General features: G+C 44.1%; 1 protein-coding gene across 1 annotated transcript in view; it reads left to right on the plus strand.

Annotated features, from left to right (window-relative positions):
- Positions 1-3,132: 3,132 nt before the first annotated feature.
- Positions 3,133-21,282, plus strand: part of BANK1 (B cell scaffold protein with ankyrin repeats 1) — a 561,218-nt gene continuing 543,068 nt past the window's right edge. The window contains exon 1 of the mRNA XM_030190750.1: positions 3,133-3,173. Within this exon, the coding sequence (XP_030046610.1) occupies positions 3,161-3,173 (13 nt within the window). The 5' untranslated portion in view covers positions 3,133-3,160. The remainder of the gene's footprint in view (positions 3,174-21,282) is intronic.

Here is a 21,282-nt window from a genome sequence, read left to right on the forward strand (position 1 = left end):
GCCATGGGAAGATACATTGAGGGGACCCCGGGGGTGGGTAACTGGGGGCCCCATCTTCAGGTCTTCACGCAGCCGTGGACGCTGGGTGTGGTGGAGGAGGCCATTGGGGCTTAGTGGCGCAGAACAGCGCTGGGGCCGGACGGACTTCCAGCGGAGTTTTACCAACTGTTCAGGGATCAGCTGGCGCCGCTCTTGCTGGAACTCTGGGAGGAGGCGCGAACAGGGGGATCCTTGCCGTAGTCTATGGGAGGATCAGCATTGGTCCTCCTTAGCAAAGGCAAGGATCCTCAAGACGTGGCGAACTGGCGACCAATAGCACTATTGAACAGCGACCGGAAGATCTTCGCCCACATGCTTCATGCTCGCATGAGGAAGGTCTCCGGTGAAGTGCTGGCAGTCCCGCAGAGGTGTGGGGTCCCAGGAAGGGGGGTGCTGGAGGCAGTAGCCTGGGTGAGGGAGGGCTTGGAACATAGCCGGGTGGGAGATGGTAGGTTGGTCGTGGCCTTGGACCAGGACAAGGCTTTCGACCGAGTGCAGTGGGGGTTCTTGTGGAAGGTCCTGGATCACTATGGCTTCCCGGGGGAGTGGATCGCACAACTGCAACTGTTGTATGCTGGGGCGCGATGTTTTCCTCTGGTGAATGGATGGAGGGGGGCGGAGGTGGGGGTCACGGCAGGGGTATGGCAGGGGTGCCCATTGAGCCCCCTGCTGTATGCTTTCGCCATAGATCCCCTGGTGCGGAGGCTGGGAGGGAGGGGGAGGGAGGGCTCAGAGGGGTAGAGGTTGGCAAAGGGAACGTATTGAGAGTCATCACTTATGCAGACGATGTCACCGTTTGGGTGGCAGACCAGAGGGAGGGGAGGATGCTACGGGAGACCCTTGAAGAATATTCCAAGGCATTGGGGTCACGGGTAAACCTGGGTAAGTGTACTAGCTTGTGGGTGGGTCCAGAGGAACGGCGATTTAACCTAGGGGGCGGGTTTCCTGCAGGGATTGAAAGAATGCGGGTGTTGGGAGTGTATTTTTTTTGGGGGGGGGGATTACGGGCGGGAGAGTTGGGAGCAAAAGATATCGGAGGCAAGGGAAAAGGTGGATTGTTGGAAGGGGTGGCGGATGTCCATGGCAGACAGGGTCCGGTTGTTGAAGACCCAGATAATCCCCATGTTTCTCTTCTTGAGTTACATCTGCCTTTTGCCGGAATGCTGTTTCACTTCATTGTACAGCGTGTTTTTTCAACTTTTGTGGGGCAACAGGATGAACCCGGTAAAACGCAATATTACTTACCGTTCGAGGGAGGAAGGAGGGGTGGGGATGGTAAACCCTGTCTTGCTATTCTCCTCCCTGTTCATCCAGTTTAACCTTGGGCGGGGAGGAGGGCCAGAGGCCCCAGGGTGGGCACAAAGTGTTGTACAGTGGTGGGAGGGATTTTGGGGCCCTTTTGTAGGGGGGGGGGGAGAGAGGTGGGGAGGTTGCGGAAGGGTTTCCCTGAGGGGGTAGGCTACTACAAATCCTTAGTAAAGCTGGTCCAGTTGTGGGACATTACATGGGAGGAAATCAGGGCAGAGGGAGAGCTGGGTGGACCGGGTTTGCTCCCAGCATTTCTCATCTCCCCTGACTCTTAGGGATGCTCCAGGGCCCGTGCTGAGGCAGGGCCTGTGCTTTATTTCATCTAGACGACTCCCGAACAAGTATAGGGACATTGCCTGGCTGTCCCTTCACGGTAAATTGTATGTTAGGGCAAATATGCACCGAAGCATGCAGGACCGAAACTGCCCGAGGGGGGAGTGTGCTGGTCAGCTGGAGATGATGGACCACTTCCTTATGGAGTGTCCATTCTCCAGAGCAGTTTGTGGAAGAGTGGCCGCCTTGTTGGCCATCCCCAGCTTCACGTCCTACACCTAAGCAGACTGGGTGTACGGGAGACAGCAGGGGACGGGGCGGCTGGAGCCAGGTACCGCCTTCCTCATATCAGTTATTATCAGGCACTGCCTGTGGGTGGCTCGATGCGGGGTGTCTATGTGCCAGGAGTGCAGGTCTGCTGAGCAGGTTTCCTGGGACGTTGTCCGAGCCGTCCAGGAATTGGCCCCCTTGGAAACGGTGGGGGGGGGGGGGGGGGGGGTACATAATTTTGGGGTTTGGTGGAAGCATGTACGCTTGAAGTTGATTTGAATGTATGGTGTGGGGGGATTTGGGGGGGACGGGTTTTGTAGGTTTTGTATTTTTTGTATAAAAGTGTAGTGGGGCTGGTTTTACAACGGCATGATGCAATGTCTTGAATAGTGTTTTTCCGTTTTATTTAATAAAGGAATTCTCCAAGCATCCACTACTCTCTCCGTGAAAAAATACTTCCTGACATTTTTCTTGAGTCTGCCCCCCTTGTTTTTCAGAGTTGGCAAGACTGTCTGTTGTCCTAATTCCTGGTCTGTGTGCTGTTATTTTTCTTCTATACTGGTGTAATATTTTCAATGATGCCATGGCTGGTAAAAGGGGTGTGTCTACTGTGGGGGCAGAGCCGACTAATAGACTGCAGGAGGGCGCTAGAAACCCAGGGCCGGCCCTGACAATGGGAACAAAAATAAATAGCATTGTTAATCGCATGACTGTGCGATTAATCTCGATTGTGAATTTTAATCAAAATACAGCTCTAAAACATAAAGAATAAAAAGATAAGAAATAGTAAATACAAACTGAAAAATTACAAATTAAAGAATCTAAAACAGCATGCAGAATAGCTATAAACAGTCTTACGATTTTCACAGCCTACTTCAGAAATGCAGCCCTAACCAAAACCTCTGTCCTGCATATGTATTAAGAAGGTGCATTTATGTTGAGAAATTCTACTTCCATTTCCCGCATCTCTTTACTACTGCCTAAAACTGGGCAATCAATCTGAAGGAGCCTTCCTGATACTAATTTTATTTTCAGATACTCATTTTTACTTGCATGTTTGCATTTCAGGAAGTGTGTAGTATCTGCCGAGGCTGCCACGGAGAAGTGACTTTAGAACATACTTCCTGACATACCAAACTCATTGCTTTAGCAGCTGCAGTCAAGGTGACACCTTCTCTGAAGAGGAAAAACCTTAGGTCATTTCTCCAGTTTTAGGCTGTTTGCCTTTTTTTTGAAGTGGGGAAGAAAGAAAATCTCCCAGCACACCAACATGACACACTCAGGTTTGTCACTTTTTATTGGTCAGCAAGGCTATTATATTAGTATGGTAATAAAGTAGTCAGGTGGCCCATTCTGATACTGGCTAGAGTTCACATGGGAATTAAGAAATACAGGTGTTCAGCGCTGCGTGCGTCTGGTAGCGCTTTACAAATGCTAATAATAATAATAATATTTTGGGGATGACAATTTGCAAATATTACCAAAGTAATACATAAAGTAGTTAGAAAATAAAAAGGAAAAAAATATATACTACTAACAATAAAATTACAAAAACAAAGAGAAAAAGGGCAAGGGAAATGTTCAGATTCTGGTGTCATTTAGTGCTGTCTCTGGTTGGAATACTTTTCTGCCCAGGTGGTATGATATCATATAATTTGCTGCTATATCTGCTGTTCAGGGGCAATGAAACACTTTTGTGGTTGGTGGGGGCCAAACAAAATGGCCTCCTCCCTGACTCCCAGGTCCCCTAGTTTCTGAGACTCTGTGGAGCAAAACATTGGTTGAGCTATAGCTGTTTCTGTTTCCCCCAGGATTAAACACAGTTTTTCTTGTTCATATTTTGTGGGAAATCATCTATGTTCTATGAGTTTGAGGAAATGTACTTCTCTGCTATTGCATGCTGCACACTTTTGACAGAAATTTATTTCAGTTTCTTCTGTGTCGTACTGGTTTCTTGTAATTCCCATTTTAGTCTTTGCATATTTCTTGTTCTAATTTGTGGTCTGTGTTTGGTGAGAGTTTGTCTATGTTCTGTGTACATCTGACTGAGGTGACATATTCAGGGCCGGTATTAAGGGTGTTAAGTGCTGTAGTATAACCTCCTGCATTGTGCTCCTCTTAATTAACTTTCAGGTCCCTAGCACCACCTTTCCTTTCTGGAAATTTGATCATTAAACTCAACCACCATGAAAACCCAAACCACCCCTCCAAGAGCGATTATTTAAAAAGCAAAGTAGATATAAAATTGTTAAATATATATGAGAAGAGGATGGAATAACAATATAAGAGTATTTCCATTCAAAGTAAAACATAGCTAACTCACAAAGAGGAATATAGAAGTGGATAACCTACATGGCCACCTTTCTGAGCACACTGGATGGACCATGTGGATGTTTATTTGGAAAGCGTCTGTTCACGCTTTCCAAAGATACTAGGACTAGAGGGCATGCGATGAAGCTACAATTTAAAACAAATCGTAGAAAATGTTTCTTCACTCAACATGTAATTAAACTCTGGAAATCGTTGCCAGAGAATGTGGTAAAGGCGGTTAGTTTTGCGGAGTTTAAAAAAGGTTTGGACGGCTTCCTAAAGGAAAAGTCCATAGACCGTTATTAAATGGACTTGGGGAAAATCCACTATTTCTGGGATAAGCAGTATAAAATGTTTTGTACTTTTTTGGGATCTTGCCAGATATTTGTGATCTGGATTGGCCACTGTTGGAAACAGGATGCTGGGCTTGACGGACCTTTGGTCTTTCCCAGTATGGCAATATTTATGTATTTATGTATTTATGCCATCATTGACTATGTTACTAAGCAAATATTAAACCCTTTTTTGAATATATATACATAATCCTCCAAATTCTATAAACCTTTGTGCCTAAATTTACGCTTAATGCACCAGGTTGTGTGCGGAAGTTATAGAATAAGACCAATTGCATATGTAACTTAATGAGCCTAGAATTGATGGCAAAAAGCAATAATTGGCCCTAAGTAGTGTTACTTGGCACCAGTTAGCAGTTTTGTGCCCGACGTTGAAGGAGAACCGGCCTGGGTGGCAGTCAGCACCGGGGCCACGAGCGACACCGGTGCCGGAGGCTGCACCGTGGGCTGCGGGCCAGATGGGGCTGTAGCAGAAGGCATGGTAGGCGCAGGCATGATGCAGCAAGCCTTCCAAAAGAGGAGTGATATGATCACGTTGACGAGCATTACCTAGCAAGCAGATGGCAATGTTCTGAAGCATCTGAAGACATTTCAAGGACATATTAGGGAGGCCAGCATAAACAATTTACTGAATATACATATGACCTCTAAGCTATATATACAGCAGCAATATTCAGCTGTTATCCATATAGCAGAGGTATGGAAAGTACTTTGTTAACAAGCAATTATCAGTACTAATTGGCATTAAGTTTTACACGCACAACTCACTAAGTGTATTCTGTAATGTGATGTGCATAAATTCCAAGTTGCATAGTTGAAAAGATGTGGTTATGGACATGGAATGGGTGGGTCATGGGTGTTTCATAAGTACATAAGTACATAAGTACATAAGTAGTGCCATACTGGGAAAGACCAAAGGTCCATCTAGCCCAGCATCCTGTCACCGACAGTGGCCAATCCAGGTCAAGGGCACCTGGCACGCTCCCCAAACGTAAAAACATTCCAGACAAGTTATACCTAAAAATGCGGAATTTTTCCAAGTCCATTTAATAGCGGTCTATGGACTTGTCCTTTAGGAATCTATCTAACCCCTTTTTAAACTCCGTCAAGCTAACCGCCCGTACCACGTTCTCCGGCAACGAATTCCAGAGTCTAATTACACGTTGGGTGAAGAAAAATTTTCTCCGATTCGTTTTAAATTTATCACACTGTAGCTTCAACTCATGCCCTCTAGTCCTAGTATTTTTGGATAGCGTGAACAGTCGCTTCACATCCACCCGATCCATTCCACTCATTATTTTATACACTTCTATCATATCTCCCCTCAGCCGTCTCTTCTCCAAGCTGAAAAGCCCTAGCCTTCTCAGCCTCTCTTCATAGGAAAGTCGTCCCATCCCCACTATCATTTTCGTCGCCCTTCGCTGTACCTTTTCCAATTCTACTATATCTTTTTTGAGATACGGAGACCAGTACTGAACACAATACTCCAGGTGCGGTCGCACCATGGAGCGATACAACGGCATTATAACATCCGCACACCTGGACTCCATACCCTTCCTAATAACACCCAACATTCTATTCGCTTTCCTAGCCGCAGCAGCACACTGAGCAGAAGGTTTCAGCGTATCATCGACGACGACACCCAGATCCCTTTCTTGATCCGTAACTCCTAACGCGGAACCTTGCAAGACGTAGCTATAATTCGGGTTCCTCTTACCCACATGCATCACTTTGCACTTGTCAACATTGAACTTCATCTGCCACTTGCACGCCCATTCTCCCAGTCTCGCAAGGTCCTCCTGTAATCGTTCACATTCCTCCTGCGACTTGACGACCCTGAATAATTTTGTGTCATCGGCGAATTTAATTACCTCACTAGTTATTCCCATCTCTAGGTCATTTATAAATACATTAAAAAGCAACGGACCCAGCACAGACCCCTGCGGGACCCCACTAACTACCCTCCTCCACTGAGAATACTGGCCACGCAATCCTACTCTCTGCTTCCTATCTTTCAACCAGTTCTTAATCCATAATAATACCCTACCTCCGATTCCATGACTCTGCAATTTCTTCAGGAGTCTTTCGTGCGGCACTTTGTCAAACGCCTTCTGAAAATCCAGATATACAATATCAACCGGCTCCCCATTGTCCACATGTTTGCTTACCCCCTCAAAAAAATGCATTAGATTGGTGAGGCAAGACTTCCCTTCACTAAATCCGTGCTGACTTTGTCTCATCAGTCCATGTTTTTGTATATGCTCTGCAATTTTATTCTTAATAATAGCCTCCACCATCTTGCCCGGCACCGACGTCAGACTCACCGGTCTATAATTTCCCGGATCTCCTCTGGAACCCTTCTTAAAAATCGGAGTAACATTGGCTACCCTCCAGTCTTCCGGTACTACACTCGATTTTAGGGACAGATTGCATATTTCTAACAGTAGCTCCGCAAGTTCATTTTTTAGTTCTATTAATACTCTGGGATGAATACCATCAGGTCCCGGTGATTTAGTACTCTTCAGCTTGCTGAACTGACCCATTACATCCTCCAAGGTTACAGAGAATTTGTTTAGTTTCTCCGACTCCCCCGCTTCAAATATTCTTTCCGGCACCGGTGTCCCCCCCAAATCCTCCTCGGTGAAGACCGAAGCAAAGAATTCATTTAATTTCTCCGCTACGGCTTTGTCCTCCTTGATCGCCCCTTTAACACCATTTTCGTCCAGCGGCCCAACCGACTCTTTGGCCGGTTTCCTGCTTTTAATGTATCTAAAAAAATTTTTACTATGTATTTTTGCTTCCAACGCTAATTTCTTCTCAAAGTCCTTTTTTGCCCTCCTTATCTCCGCTTTGCATTTGGCTTGGCATTCCTTATGATCTATCCTGTTACTTTCAGTTGGTTCTCTTCTCCACTTTCTGAAGGATTGTTTTTTGGCTCTAATGATTTCCTTTATCTTACTGTTTAGCCACGCCGGCTGACGTTTAGTCTTTTTTCCCTTTTTTCTAATACGTGGAATATATTTGTCCTGAACCTCCAGGATGGTGTTTTTAAACAGCATCCACGCCTGATGCAAGTTTTTTACTCTGCGAGCTGCTCCTTTCAGTCTTTTTTTCACCATTTTTCTCATTTTGTCGTAATCACCTTTTCTATAGTTAAACGCTAGCGTACTTGATTTCCTAGTTTCACTTCCTTCAATGCCAATATCAAAACCGATCATATTATGATCACTGTTATCAAGCGGCCCTCGTATCGTTACCCCCTGCACTAGATCATGAGCACCACTAAGGACTAAGTCTAGTATTTTTCCTTCTCTTGTCGGCTCCTGAACTAGCTGTTCCATGAAGCTGTCCTTGATTTCATCAAGAAATCTTATGTCCCTTGCGTGTACAGATGTTACATTAACCCAGTCTATATGCGGGTAATTGAAATCCCCCATTATTATTGTGTTGCCCAGTTTGTTTGCGTCCCTGATTTCCTTTAACATTTCCGCATCCGTCTGTTCGTCCTGGCCAGGCGGACGGTAGTACACTCCTATCACTATCCTTTTCCCCTTTGCACATGGAATTTCAATCCACAGTGATTCCAAGGAGTGTTTTGTTTCCTGCAGAATTTTCAATCTATTTGATTCAAGGCTCTCGTTAATATACAATGCTACCCCTCCACCAATCCGATTCACCCTATCACTACGATATAATTTGTACCCCGGTATGACAGTGTCCCACTGGTTATCCTCCTTCCACCAGGTCTCAGAGATGCCTATTATATCTAATTTTTCATTTAGTGCAATATATTCCAACTCCCCCATCTTATTTCTTAGGCTCCTGGCATTCGCATATAGACATTTCAAACTATGTTTGTTGTTCCTAAGTACATCATGCTTAGTACTTGACAGTATTAATTGGCAATCTTTTGTCTGATTTTTATTGTTATTTAAAGATACCCGATCTACTACAATCTCTTTTGCAACCTCACTATCAGGATACTCTATCTTCCCTGTTATGGTGATATCTTTGAAAGATACCTTATCCCGAACCATGCTCTTTTGAGCGACTGTCGGCCTTCCCCCCATTTCTAGTTTAAAAGCTGCTCTATCTCCTTCTTAAACGCCGATGCCAGCAGCCTGGTTCCACTCTGGTTAAGATGGAGCCCATCCTTTCGGAATAGGCTCCCCCTTCCCCAGAATGTTGCCCAGTTCCTAACAAATCTAAAGCCCTCCTCCCTGCACCATCGTCTCATCCACGCATTGAGACTCTGGAGCTCTGCCTGTCTCTTGGGCCCTGCGCGTGGCACAGGTAGCATTTCAGAAAATGCTACCCTGGAGGATCTGGATTTCAGCTTTCTACCTAAGAGCCTAAATTTTGCTTCCAGAACCTCTCTCCCACATTTTCCTATGTCATTAGTACCCACATGTACCAAGACAGCCGTCTCCTCCCCAGCACTATATAAAATCCTATCTAGGTGACGCGTGAGGTCCGCCACCTTCGCACCAGGCAGGCAAGTCACCAGGCGATCCTCACGTCCACCAGCCACCCAGCTATCTATATGCCTAATGATCGAATCACCAAGTACAACAGCTGTCCTAACCTTTCCCTCCCGGGCATCTATGCACATTATTATAGAATACACCCGCTCTGCACCTAATTTAGGATCAGGTTTTAGGTTAAATAAAGCATGACCTAAATGGATGCGACCAAATTTGGTCACATGGAGAGGCATTCGCGTATTCTATTTACCACATGGAGTTTTAAGCCGATTCTATAACATTTAGGTGTACTTTAAAGAATATGCCTAGGTATATTTTTTAACATGCGGATTTTTCAGGTGCCATATATAGAATCTAGCCCAAAGTGTAAAATTGTGCATTCAAGTTTATAAAATTAGGGGAGAGTGGTGCTGAATGTGCCTTGGTCAAGTCACTTGACTCTCCATGCCTCAGGATATGTCGATGGCAAACCACTCCTGTACCATTCAAAGAATAGCACAAGGGAAGGGGGTGGGGTGTGGTCAACTCTGACTCAAGGGCATGTCTGGATCTAGATCTGGTGCTGAATATACATGAATGATGTAAATGCCTCAGCTTGCATCTAAAAGAAATTTACTGTCTGCAAAGATTCAACATATGTTGACCCAGTTGTTTTTGATTTGACTGCAGCTGATCTCTTCCTCTTCCCCCAAAGTTGTTTCCTATGTGACTGGCTACAGTGCCTAATGGTCAAGCCGTCCCAGGAAGTATCTTGTTAGTCTATAATTTATGTACAGTGATCTGTAGCAGTCCAATGTGTTTGATTTTCCAATCTGCGACATAGTGGTACCTTTTCTTGTAAGTAGGCTTGTGGCTATTAGTACTTGAAGATGATGCTGATTAGGTATGGCAAGTTTGTTATGGAAGTGTTGAGTGTGATTTTTGGTAAAGTGAGTGGCAGTGGAGGGAGATTGCGTCTTTCTGAGGTGCACCAGAATTCAAATATTTTTTTTGTATAATGAGTAATAAGGGGAAGCATTCTAGTTCTGCTCTGCAATCATAGTTGGGGGAGTTTTTATGGACACAGAGGACCAGATTCAGTAAATGGCACCCAAATTTGGATGCTGGAAAAAAAAACTCAGCACCCAGTGCTATTCTATAATGAGTGTTTTGGGTTGAGCGTCCTTTATAGAATAGTGCTAGAACTTACGCCTACAGAAACCAGATGTAATATCCGGTGCCCAATTTGGGCACATATGTTTAGTATTCTATAACACTATGCACACATTTCCTGAACACCTTTGACCCACCCATGTCCCTCCCATAGCCACACACCCTTTTTGGTTGTGTGCTATGGGATTTGGGCATGCAGTTTTATAGAATAGCATGTAGCAAGATGTGTGCACAAATCCAAATTGATTTGGGAGGGCTAATGTGCGGGTAGAGTGCACTCAATTGGTAATATTGCTGGGGTAGCTCGTTCGCCTGGCAGTAATTTTGATTTTGATGTGAACTGAATCCCATGGTACAAAATAATTTTCTGTTGTCTGCCGGGGGGGGGGGGGGGGGCATTCCCACGTTGGCTCACACTGCATGGTTACCGTGTGGGTAGCACATGAGCTCTGTTAGGTCAGTGGGTGGCGGTAAGGGCTCAGGCCATAAATAGATGCGTACTAGTTTTAATATTAGTGCAGGCCCATTAAAAATTGCCTTTTTCCCAGCTGTGGTAAAAAATGACCAGCTCGCGCCTAAAAGACATGCCCACACTACTGCAGGCCACTTTTTACCATGGCTTTGTAAAAGGACCCCTGAGAGAGGCAATGGGAGCACCAGAATGAGGCTTTGAATACATGGAGAGAGGCAGTTGGAGCACGAAAATGAAGCTTGGAACACTAGATGAAAGCTTGGAGCACTCATTGGTTGACTAATCAATACCATCCCAAAAAAATACAGGAGGCTGTTGGGATTGGGAGAGAGGGCTGCGAGCAAATAAATAATAGTGTTGACTCCTGTGGGTGGGGATGGAGGGGATTAATTGTGGGGGTGGGTAGGGATGGAAAGGGTCTCAGCAGGTACAAGTGGGTATAAGTTAGATTCAGGTGGGGATGGGTGAAATTTCTGTTCCCGTGCAACTGTCTAATCTCTACACCAAAGCTAGATGTGATCCCATAGCATGCAATGTAGCACTTTAGAAATAAATAAATGGGAAGCATGTGGAGCATGGCTCATATAATTCTTTCCAACTTCTTTGCATGTGATCGTGTGTGTATATGTGTATGTGGCTTTGACTGGGGATAGGAGAAGGGCAGTTTGAGCTGAGCAATGTTCATAAAGAAAAATAAAATGAAACCAGATATCACTGTCAACAGATTTGAAAGGATAGATTTTATAGTATAACTACAGGGTGCCACTATTTCATGCCAACAGCTATTAATTGGCAGTAAACATAGCAACCATTAAGAAACTGTACAATTTAGCCAACAGGTTTACAGTAGAATTTACAACAAAAGAAATGAAATACATATCTGAATCACTAAGGGGTAGATGCACTAACAAAAACGTTAAAGCACTTCCATTACCGATTCCTTAGCGAATCGGTAGGAAACGGGCATGCATCAAGGAAATTACATGCAAATGAGCTGCACGCTGCTAGCTCATTTGCATGCAATTTCCTTCCAAGCCAGTTGGCCAGCTGAGCATTTGCAGAGCAGCCAAGCGTTATGCTGGCTGCTCTGCGCATGCCAAGGATGTCCTTTATGGACGTCCTTCACTCAAAAAAACAACAACAAAAAAAAAGGACGTCCCTGATGAGCAGAATGGGCTTTTCTTCAAACTCAAGAGTGCCCGAAAGGTAGAGACAAAAAGAATCCAAATTGCTCACACTTCCGATGTTCTCACTGCTTATCTTCTGTTGTGGAGAGTGCGAAGCCCTCCTTAGGCACAGCTCCCTGCACCGATGCTGATACCGGCACTAATCAGAGTAGAGAGCAGAGTCCCATGAGCTGCGCCTCGTGCAGCCCGCACAGGACCGGCGAGCGCTCCTCTCTCATAGCTTCCACCGTTCTCTCCCTGCCTGCGACGCGCAAAGCTCTAGCCGGTTGTAGGACCACCCGAGGGAAAGGAAAGGGCTCTAGTGGGCGGTCTCTCTTCATCCTCCTGTCCTCGCTCCATTCGCTTCCCTGTTAATTGTCTTCTCTCACCCTACTTGCAGGATTTCTCTCTCTCTCTTCCCCCACCCTCAGTTAACCTCTCTTTTTTTTTCCTTCCGATTCCCTCACAGCAGCCTCAGTGAGAGGTGCAGACCTCCCGTTAGGTTTTCCACAGTAAGGGAATCGGAAAACGGTAGTGCATCTCATTATAATACTAATTATACATTTTATAATGCTAATTTGCTCATCTGCATTCCGTTTTCATTAGCTGCTACCATGACAGGACAATGTCCTTTTGTGCATGTCCTGGTTTACTACTTGCGCGTTAAACTGGCTAGAACCAGTTTAAAAACCACATTGCTGGCTTGTTAAGTTTAGTGCATCTAGCCCTAAGAGGCAGCTCATAAAAGGTGGGGTGGGGCAGTACTTGGTGGTGGTGGCTGTTGGGGGGATGTGCTCACTGGGGGAGACTTTTACTAAGCTGTAGTAGCATTTTTAGTGCACACTAATGATTAGCATGCGCTAAATGCTAGAGATGCCTATATATTCCTATGGGCGTCTCTAGCGTTTAGTGTGTGCTAATCATTAGTGTGAGCTAAAAACGCTACCTCAGCTTAGTAAAAGACCCCCTGGGTAAAGCATACTCAGCAAGTCTCAGAGAATAATTTCTCACAAAAAAATATACATATGTAAATTACTATGAAGCAGCCCATAAGAGGTAGGGTGAGAAGATGGGTGTTGCTACAAATTAGGGAATGGTTTAAATAGAAAGAAAAGGCTCTTTGAAAAGTTGGAGAAGGCAGACAATGAATGGAGTGGCAAGAAGCTGCCAGGCAGAGTCTGTAGTGGACAAAATAATGCTGGAGAGGCAAAGTAGCCAGAACAGCAAGGAGACCATGGTAAGTTGAGAGCTACTACCTCAAGATGATATAATCCTGCAATGTATGGGGAGCCATCAGCTTGGGATCTAGTTTATTCAGTGGCAGGATACAGCAGGTTTGGATCAATGCTTGGAGGTTTATGCTAACTGGTATATGCAAGGAACATTCTTTCTCAAGGAAGGAACCATGTTATCTGCAAGTCTGCTTGGCTGCTTAGTGGTGATATGAGTTATTTGGCAGCAAAGAGGTGAATCCAGAAAAGGACACCATTCACAATGATGGCAGCAGTTCATAGTATATTTTTAAACTTAATAAAACAGATAATCATAAACTTGATGCAGGCACATTAGGCTGCCATCTTCATCAAGGATAACACACGTCAGTCTAAAACAATGCAAATAAACAATTACATATCATATACATAATCAAAACTATATGTAATATATAATAACCAGATGTAATACAGGTCAATATGGTGTTTATTGTTATTTAGAATGTTAATTCACAATAACATGTGTAACCCAGCTAGAATTGGTGATTGTGAAGGGATATAAATATTTTTAAATAAAAAATATGATCAAACCATAATTCAAGCTTTCAAAATCAAATCACTAAAAGCTATGTTGTAATAAACAATCATCAGTGTTGTTCCTGGTCAGATTAATTTTGGGCTAGTTGCTGGACGTATTTTGCTGCTATAGCTGTTATTTTTTCCAAAGTCTACTGTATTTGGAATTTTTCTTGCTAATTCTTTTGTGGGTAGTTTTCTGTTTTGTTTGTCAGATCTGGGAAATGTATACCTCATGTCTTGATAGTTTGTAAGTAGCTAGTCCCCAATCCGCCCACAAGGAAAAAACCCTCTTAACAGAGGCAAGACTCCTTATATCAACCCCTGGAGCTCCTTTCTACTGAGTGTTTCAGGTCCTGGATGTTGAATACCAGGCATAGAACCAGCCATTGCTGAAACACTTTTGACTAGAGGATTAATTTCTCCATGTTATTTTCTTCTGGCATATACAATGCACTCTACCTGGTTCCCTGGAACCTTTGGTATAACCAGTAATCAACACACTGCGGATAGTCATCAACAACAAAACACAACTTTATTATTTTTAACTTGTAGCTGATCAGCAAACTGAAAAAAAATTGGGATAGGTTCAATATAAAATGGTGGTTAAAGAAAGGAAAATGGTAGATTAAGCAGAAAACAAGTAAATAAAACACTTAAGGTAAATTGTAGACAATAGCAAAATAGCAAGGCAATTATGGATAGATTCTGGTATGTTGTATGAGGTACCTCAGGCAGTAAAAAGAAAGAAAAACAGCCTGATGCCAGATGTTCAAGGCAGTTTTAAAGAAAAAAAATGTATTCAGTCTGGTGGTGGCTGCATAGTTATCTGGTGCCTTTACTTCACAGAAGAAATGAAAGAAACTTTTGGCAGGAGCTGGGAGAACCCTGTTTCAGTCTAATCCTCTCTGTTCTACAGTTTGTCTCTGCACTGCTCATCCACTACTAGTATAGCAGTATAGTTAGAAACTGTGATGCTGAGGTCTCCCCTCCCCTCCCCCCCCCCCCCCCCCCCCCCTGCAGGTCTGAAAGGCAGAGCTGTATTTCCTGTGTCAACAGCACTGCACAGAAAACTGACCTCCCTGGACTCTTAATAGTATTACAGATTACCAGTATTACCCTTATCAAAACAATAAGTACATACATAAGTACATAAGTATTGCCATACTTGGACAGACCAAAGGTCCATAAAGTCCAGCATCCTGTTTCCAACAGTGGTCAATCCAGGTCACAAATACCTGGCAAGATCCCCAAAAAGTACAAAACATTTTATACTGCTTATCCCAGAAATAGTGGATTTTCCCCAAGTCCAATTTAGTAATGGTCTGTGGACTTTTCCTTTAGGAAGCCGTCCAAACCTTTTTTAAACTCTGCTGAGCTAACTGCCTTTACCACATTCTCTGGCAATGAATTCCAGAGTTTAATTACACGTTGAGTGAAGAAAAGTTTTCTCTGATTCATTTTATATTTATTACTTTGTAGCTTCATCACATGCCCCCTAGTCCTAGTATTTTTGGAAAGTGTAAACAGACGCCTCACGTCTACCCATTCAACTCCACTCATTATTTTATAGGCCTCTATCATAGCTCCCCTTAGCTGCCTTTTCTCCAAGCCAAAAAGCCCTATACGCTTTATCCTTTCCTCATAGGGAAGTCGTCCCATCCCTTTTACCATTTTCGTTGCCCTTCTCTGCACCTTTTCTAATTCCACTAAATCTTTTTTTGGATGTGGTGACCAGAATTGAACACAATATTTGAGGTTTATTAGGATTTATTATACTGCCCGTTGAGCCACACGAGCAGTTTACAATACTAAAATTGTACAGAGTGAAATAATCATAACAGAATATAGACAATTAGTATACTACTAGTAAAAAAGGCCCGTTTCTGACACAAATGAAACGGGCGCTAGCAAGGTTTTCCTTGGAGTGTGTATGTTTGGGAGAGTGTATGTGAGAGTGACTGTTTGAGAGTCAGAGTGAAAGTGTGAGTGTGTGAGAGAGAGTGAGTCTGGGTGTGAGTGTGTTTGTGAGAGAGTGTGTGTGTGAGAATGAGAGTGTGTGCAAGTGTGTATGTGAGACACAGTGTGAGAGAGAGTGTGTGTGTGTGGGCGAGAGAGAGAGTGTGTGTGAGACACAGATTCTCTGTGAGAGTGAGTGTATGAGACCAAGTGAGTGTGTGAGTGACTGTGTGGCACATAGAGAGTGAATGTGATACAGTGTGAGACAGAGTGTGTGAGAGTGAGAGTCAGAAAGACATTGTATATGAGAGAGAGAGTGTGAGCCCTGCCCTCCCAATCCATGCCCATCTGTCCCCTGCCCCCTCCATTCATCCTTTTCCAGCAATTCTCCTCTCTCCCTGAGCCCTGCCCTCCCAATCCATGCCCATCCATGCTCCTCTGTCACCTGTCCCCTCCATTCATCCCTATTCAGCAATTCCCCTCTCTCCCTGAGCCCTGCCCTCCCAATCCATGCCCATCCATGCTCCTCTGTCCCCTGCCCCATCCATTCATCCCTATCCAGCAATTCCCCTCTCTCCCTGCCCTGCAATCCATATCCATCCATGCCCATCTGTCCCCTCCATTCATCCCTATCCAGCAATTCCCCTCTCCCTGAGTCCTGCCCTTCCAATCCATGCCCATCCATGCTCCTCTGTCACCTGGCCCCTCCATTCATCCCTATCCAGCAATTCCCCTCTCTCCCTGAGCCCTGCCCTCCCAATCCATGCCCATCCATGCTCCTCTGTCCCCTGCCGCCTCCATTCATCCTTTTCCAGCAAGTCCCCTCTCTCCCTGAGCCCTGCCCTCCCAATCCATGCCCATCCATGCTCCTCTGTCCCCTGCCGCCTCCATTCATCCTTTTCCAGCAAGTCCCCTCTCTCCCTTCCATTAACCCCCCTCGCATCCATGCTCCTCTCTCTCCCATGTCCCAGCCTGGCCCGCCCTCTTCTCCCCCCCCCCCTTCGCATCCATGCCCCCCCCCTTCGCATCCATGCTGTCGTTTCTCCCCTGCCCTCCCGCTCCCATTGTTCTACTTTACTGGCCACCCTCTTCTCTCCCCCCAACATCCCTTTTTGTTTTTTTTCTTCTTTTTAAATTTACCTCCGTGGCGGTTCCGGCAGCGAAGCGTCAGGGAAGGAGGCGGTGCTCCCGACGTCTAGCTTTCCCTTCGCTGTGTTCCGCCTTCTTTTGACGTCATCCTTGACGTCAGAAGAAGGCGGGACACAGCGAAGGGAAGGCTAGACGTCAGGAGCGCCGCCTCCTTCCCTGACGCTTCGCTGCCGGATTTTTTTTTTTTCCGCCCTCGACGTCATGACGTTTGACGCGAGGGCGGGGCAGAGACGGCTGGCTGGCTTGAAGGTTTCATACCACGAATTCACGAACCCTTCAGCCTGGGAGTGACGTCAGATGGCTTCAGAACGTTGTCCTCAGAACGTTGAGGGTGCGTTTTATTATATTAGATATTGAGACAAGTTCCTTCCATCTCAACACTGGAGCTTCTCAGGTCCCACTCAGCTGGACTCAGGACACTCCTTCTCTGAGCCCTAAGCTTGCTAGTTCCTGGATGCTTCAAGTTGAACTTCCATTCCTTTGGATTTTATCCACCCTCTTATCTTTTTGATAAACTTGGCTTGAGCCTAGTTGTCTCATGGCAGCAATCAAAGCTGGTGAGCCAGTCATCAAGGTGGCAACCTTCCAAACTGTGCTTCTACCCCTGCCACCCACACCAACTTTGGGCATCTATAGCCTGTTCTGCTTTCTGAAAATCCCTTGGATGAAAGAAGACCTCACAATCTTGGAAACAGAGCCTTTTATTTTTCCCTCCAAAATCATAGAAGGAAACACATACCCTGTCATTAAGCTGACAGGCAGGCCTATCCTTCATACATTTACAAAACAAACATGGTCAGCTATGGAGCACGGACCCAGAATATTCCTCTGTTTGACCATAGGTGGTGGTGTCCTGCTACAATTTTATTTATTTATTATGAAGAAAGACTAAGGAGGCTAGGGCTTTTCAGCTTGGAGAAGAGACGGCTGAGGGGAGACATGATAGAGGTATATAAAATAATGAGTGGAGTGGAACAGGTGGATGTGAAGCGTATGTTCATGCTTTCCAAAAATACTAGGACTAGGGGGCATGCGATGAAACTACAGTGTAGTAAATTTAAAACAAATTGGAGAAAATTTTTCTTCACCCAGCGCGTAATTAAACTCTGGAATTCGTTGCCGGAGAACGTAGTGAAGGCAGTTAGCTTGGCAGAGTTTAAAAAAGGTTTGGACGGTTTCCTAAAGGACAAGTCCATAGACCGCTACTAAATGGAGTTGGGAAAAATCCACAATTTTGGGAATAACTTGTATAAAATGTTTGTACGTTTGGGTAGCTTGCCATGTGCCCTTGACCTGGATTGGCCGCTGTCAGGGACAGGATGCTGGGTTCGATGGACCTTTGGTCTTTTCCCAGTATGGCATTACTTATGTATTTAATATCTACTTATTTGAACTTCCTATCCATAAACAGAGTGGAGGAATAGCCTAATTGTTAATGCATTACCCTAAAAACAAGGAGGACTGGGTTTGATCATCACTGCAGCTCCTTGTGACTCTGAGGAAGTCACTTAACCCTCCATTGCCCCAGGTGCAAAATAAGTGCCTGTATATAATATGAAAATACTTTGATCATAACTTCAGAAATAAGGTATATGAAGTTTCATCTCCTTTCCCTATTGTAGAGCAGAAGTTATAGAGAAAAATTGGCAGCATTAATTTGTTTTGAAATATAACTAATCTCTTTGTTAAGTTCCCAAAGCCATAAAAGTCTCTTTTTTAAGCCCCAAAGGGGGGTTTAAAAGAAAAGATCAGTGTGTACATTCTTGAAAAGAAAAGAGCTACAGTAATATATTAATTCATTATTTTCACCAGAGCACATTAAAATACTCACCCATCACTGAACAGCAGAGTATAATAATGTGCAGTTACCAAATCTGGAAATTTTCATGCTGGTGACAGAAAAGAACATTTAAAAGACTCTAAATGGTTTCAGAAAACATACATACACGAACAGCTCCTTTATAGTTTTATTGTACAGTGCCTTAAGGAAGGCAAAAACAATGACTGTTCTGTGTTATTCATGAATGCTACAATATAATCTTACTGCAGCGAGACGGTGGCAAACTTCAGCTTTCATGTGCTTGATATTTTACCAAAACCAATTCATTTATCCTTAAACCTGACTGAGAAACTAATGTTTCAATCACACCCAGCATACTACATTTCAGAAAAATCAGTCCAGAAGTTTCTACATGTACATTTTTGTGGTCTTAGCCTTTATTTTACTCACTCACTAACAGTCTTTGCTGCATCTTCTTCCCAGACATACCAGGGTGGTTTAAGAGTCCTTCAGAGGCCTGAGAGCTGAGAGGATACCTTCTTCAAGGCACTTATTTATTTATGCATTTATTGTGATTTATTAACCAGCTTTATGAAGAGATTCACCCAAGGCAATGCACAGCTGGTAAAACTTAAGATTCTGTTAACAATGGAAGAATATTGAAATGATCAAACATTCCAACAATTAACTGGTAGGGTCACCAGGAAGCTGAGAGACATTTTTCTCTTCTTTCCCAGGCCTGAATGCAACATCACCACAGCACAACTCTGCCGTTCTAGGCAACATGGACTGAGGATCTAAACCCAGATCCGCAAGCTGTAGGGTGGCCTGAGACAGACGATGACAAAAGTACATGAAACATCCAGTTTAAAAAATGTATCAACTTTTTTTGCCCTAATCTAGCTTAACTTCCCCCCCCAAAAAAAACAAACAAACAAACAGTGTTTGGAACTCAATTTAGTACATTGTTAGATATGAGTGTGCAGTGGGTATCTCTGGTATTTTTGAAATTTGCAAGCAATTTGGTTTTAAAAATTACTACTACTTATAATTTCTAAAGCGCTATTAGACGTACGCAGCGCTGTACACTTGAACTTGAAGAGACAGTCCCTGCTCGACAGAGCTTACAATCTAATTAGGACAAACAGGACAAACAAGAGATAAGGGAATGTTAAAGTGAGGATGATAAAATAAGGGTTCTGAACAAAGTGAATAAGGGTTAGGAGTTAAAAACAGCATCAAAAAGGTGGGATTTTAGCTTAGATTTGAAGACGGCCAGAGATGGAGCTTGACATACCGGCTCAGGAAGTCTATTCCAGGCATAGGGTACAGCAAGATAAAAGGAACGGAGTCTGGAGTTAGCCGTGGAGAAGGGTGCAGATAAGAGAGATTTACCCAGTGAACAGAGTTCCCGGGGAGGAATGTAGGGAGAGATGAAAAACTGAGTCCTGCATGTGTATGTTATTTAAAAACAAAACAAACAAAAAAACCTTTAAAATAGTATTTGCTTCAGACCATATAGCTCAGAGAGCAAGAAACATGAGAGAAAATCGACATTCCACAATATCACTAGGTAGAATTTTGTGGGGTGGTCTACAGAAGGGATCCCTAAACATTCACTGAAGTGGGATTTAGTTTGGATGGAAGATTCCATGAAACACTTCATATCACTGAGATAATCACATGAAAATATTAAACATCTATTTTGGTTTTCTCCCTTCTCCCATTGTTCTCTTCTATCCAAAGCTCTGTTGTCTCTATCTCTTTGGGTCAATTTTGCTGATGCTCTTCTTTAAATGACAATATCATCCATCCCTCTATATGTACCTTCGAGCAATAGCAGTTTATGAGTGAGCACAGGGTCTGTGCAAGCATGTGTTTCAGGTGGAAAGGCTTAGGAGTTAGAATTCTGCAACTTATTATTCTATCTCTGTTTGTTTTATGAGGACTCCTGATAAAGGCTTGTAAGCTAAAACATGGTCTGTGTTGGGTCCATCCTTACAGTATGGGGTCCTTTTACAAAGGCATGCTGCAAAATGGCTTGCAGTATTGTAAGCGCGGGTTTTGGGCGCACGCCAATCCATTTTTTAGTGCGCCTGTAAAAAAAGGCCTCTTTTTTGCCAAAAATGGACATGCGGCAAAATCAATATTGCCATGCATCCATTTTGGGTCTGAGACCTTACCGCCAGCCATTGACCTAGCGGTAAAGAATCCGGGCGATAATGACCTACGCGTGTCAAATGCCACTTGGTGCACGTCCGTTAAGTGTGTCTGAAAATAAAAAATATTTTTCAGATGTGCGTATCGGATGCGAGCCAAAAATGAAATTACCGCAAGAGCCACTCAGTAGTCGGACGGTAACTCCATTTTGGCATGAATTGGGTGCACATAGATGCTTACGCGGCTTCATAAAAGGGCCCTATGTATATTGGATTTTGAGATCTGAGAATTTGGGTCTATCCACACAGCCAGTGCATTGGATTTTGAAAACTGTGCATTTGTCATTAAAGATTTTTAAATGGCACGTTCCTGGAACAGACTTTTTCTTTGTGGTCACCTCTACTCTGCATTGTCTTGTTGTGAGTTGTGGGAAGTGTTTGGTTTTCTCCTTGTTTTGGACAAATCAGAGATAACATAAGAGGACACTCCACGAAACTAATGAACAGCAGATTTAGAAAAAATTGTAGAATCTTTTTTAATACAGTGCATAATTAAGCTGTGGAAACTGTTGCCACTGGATGTGGAACCAAAAATAAATAAGGAGTGGGGTCAAAACACTG

Source organism: Microcaecilia unicolor, chromosome 2 (assembly GCF_901765095.1).
Source record: "Microcaecilia unicolor chromosome 2, aMicUni1.1, whole genome shotgun sequence".
NCBI classification, from domain to species: domain Eukaryota; kingdom Metazoa; phylum Chordata; class Amphibia; order Gymnophiona; family Siphonopidae; genus Microcaecilia; species Microcaecilia unicolor.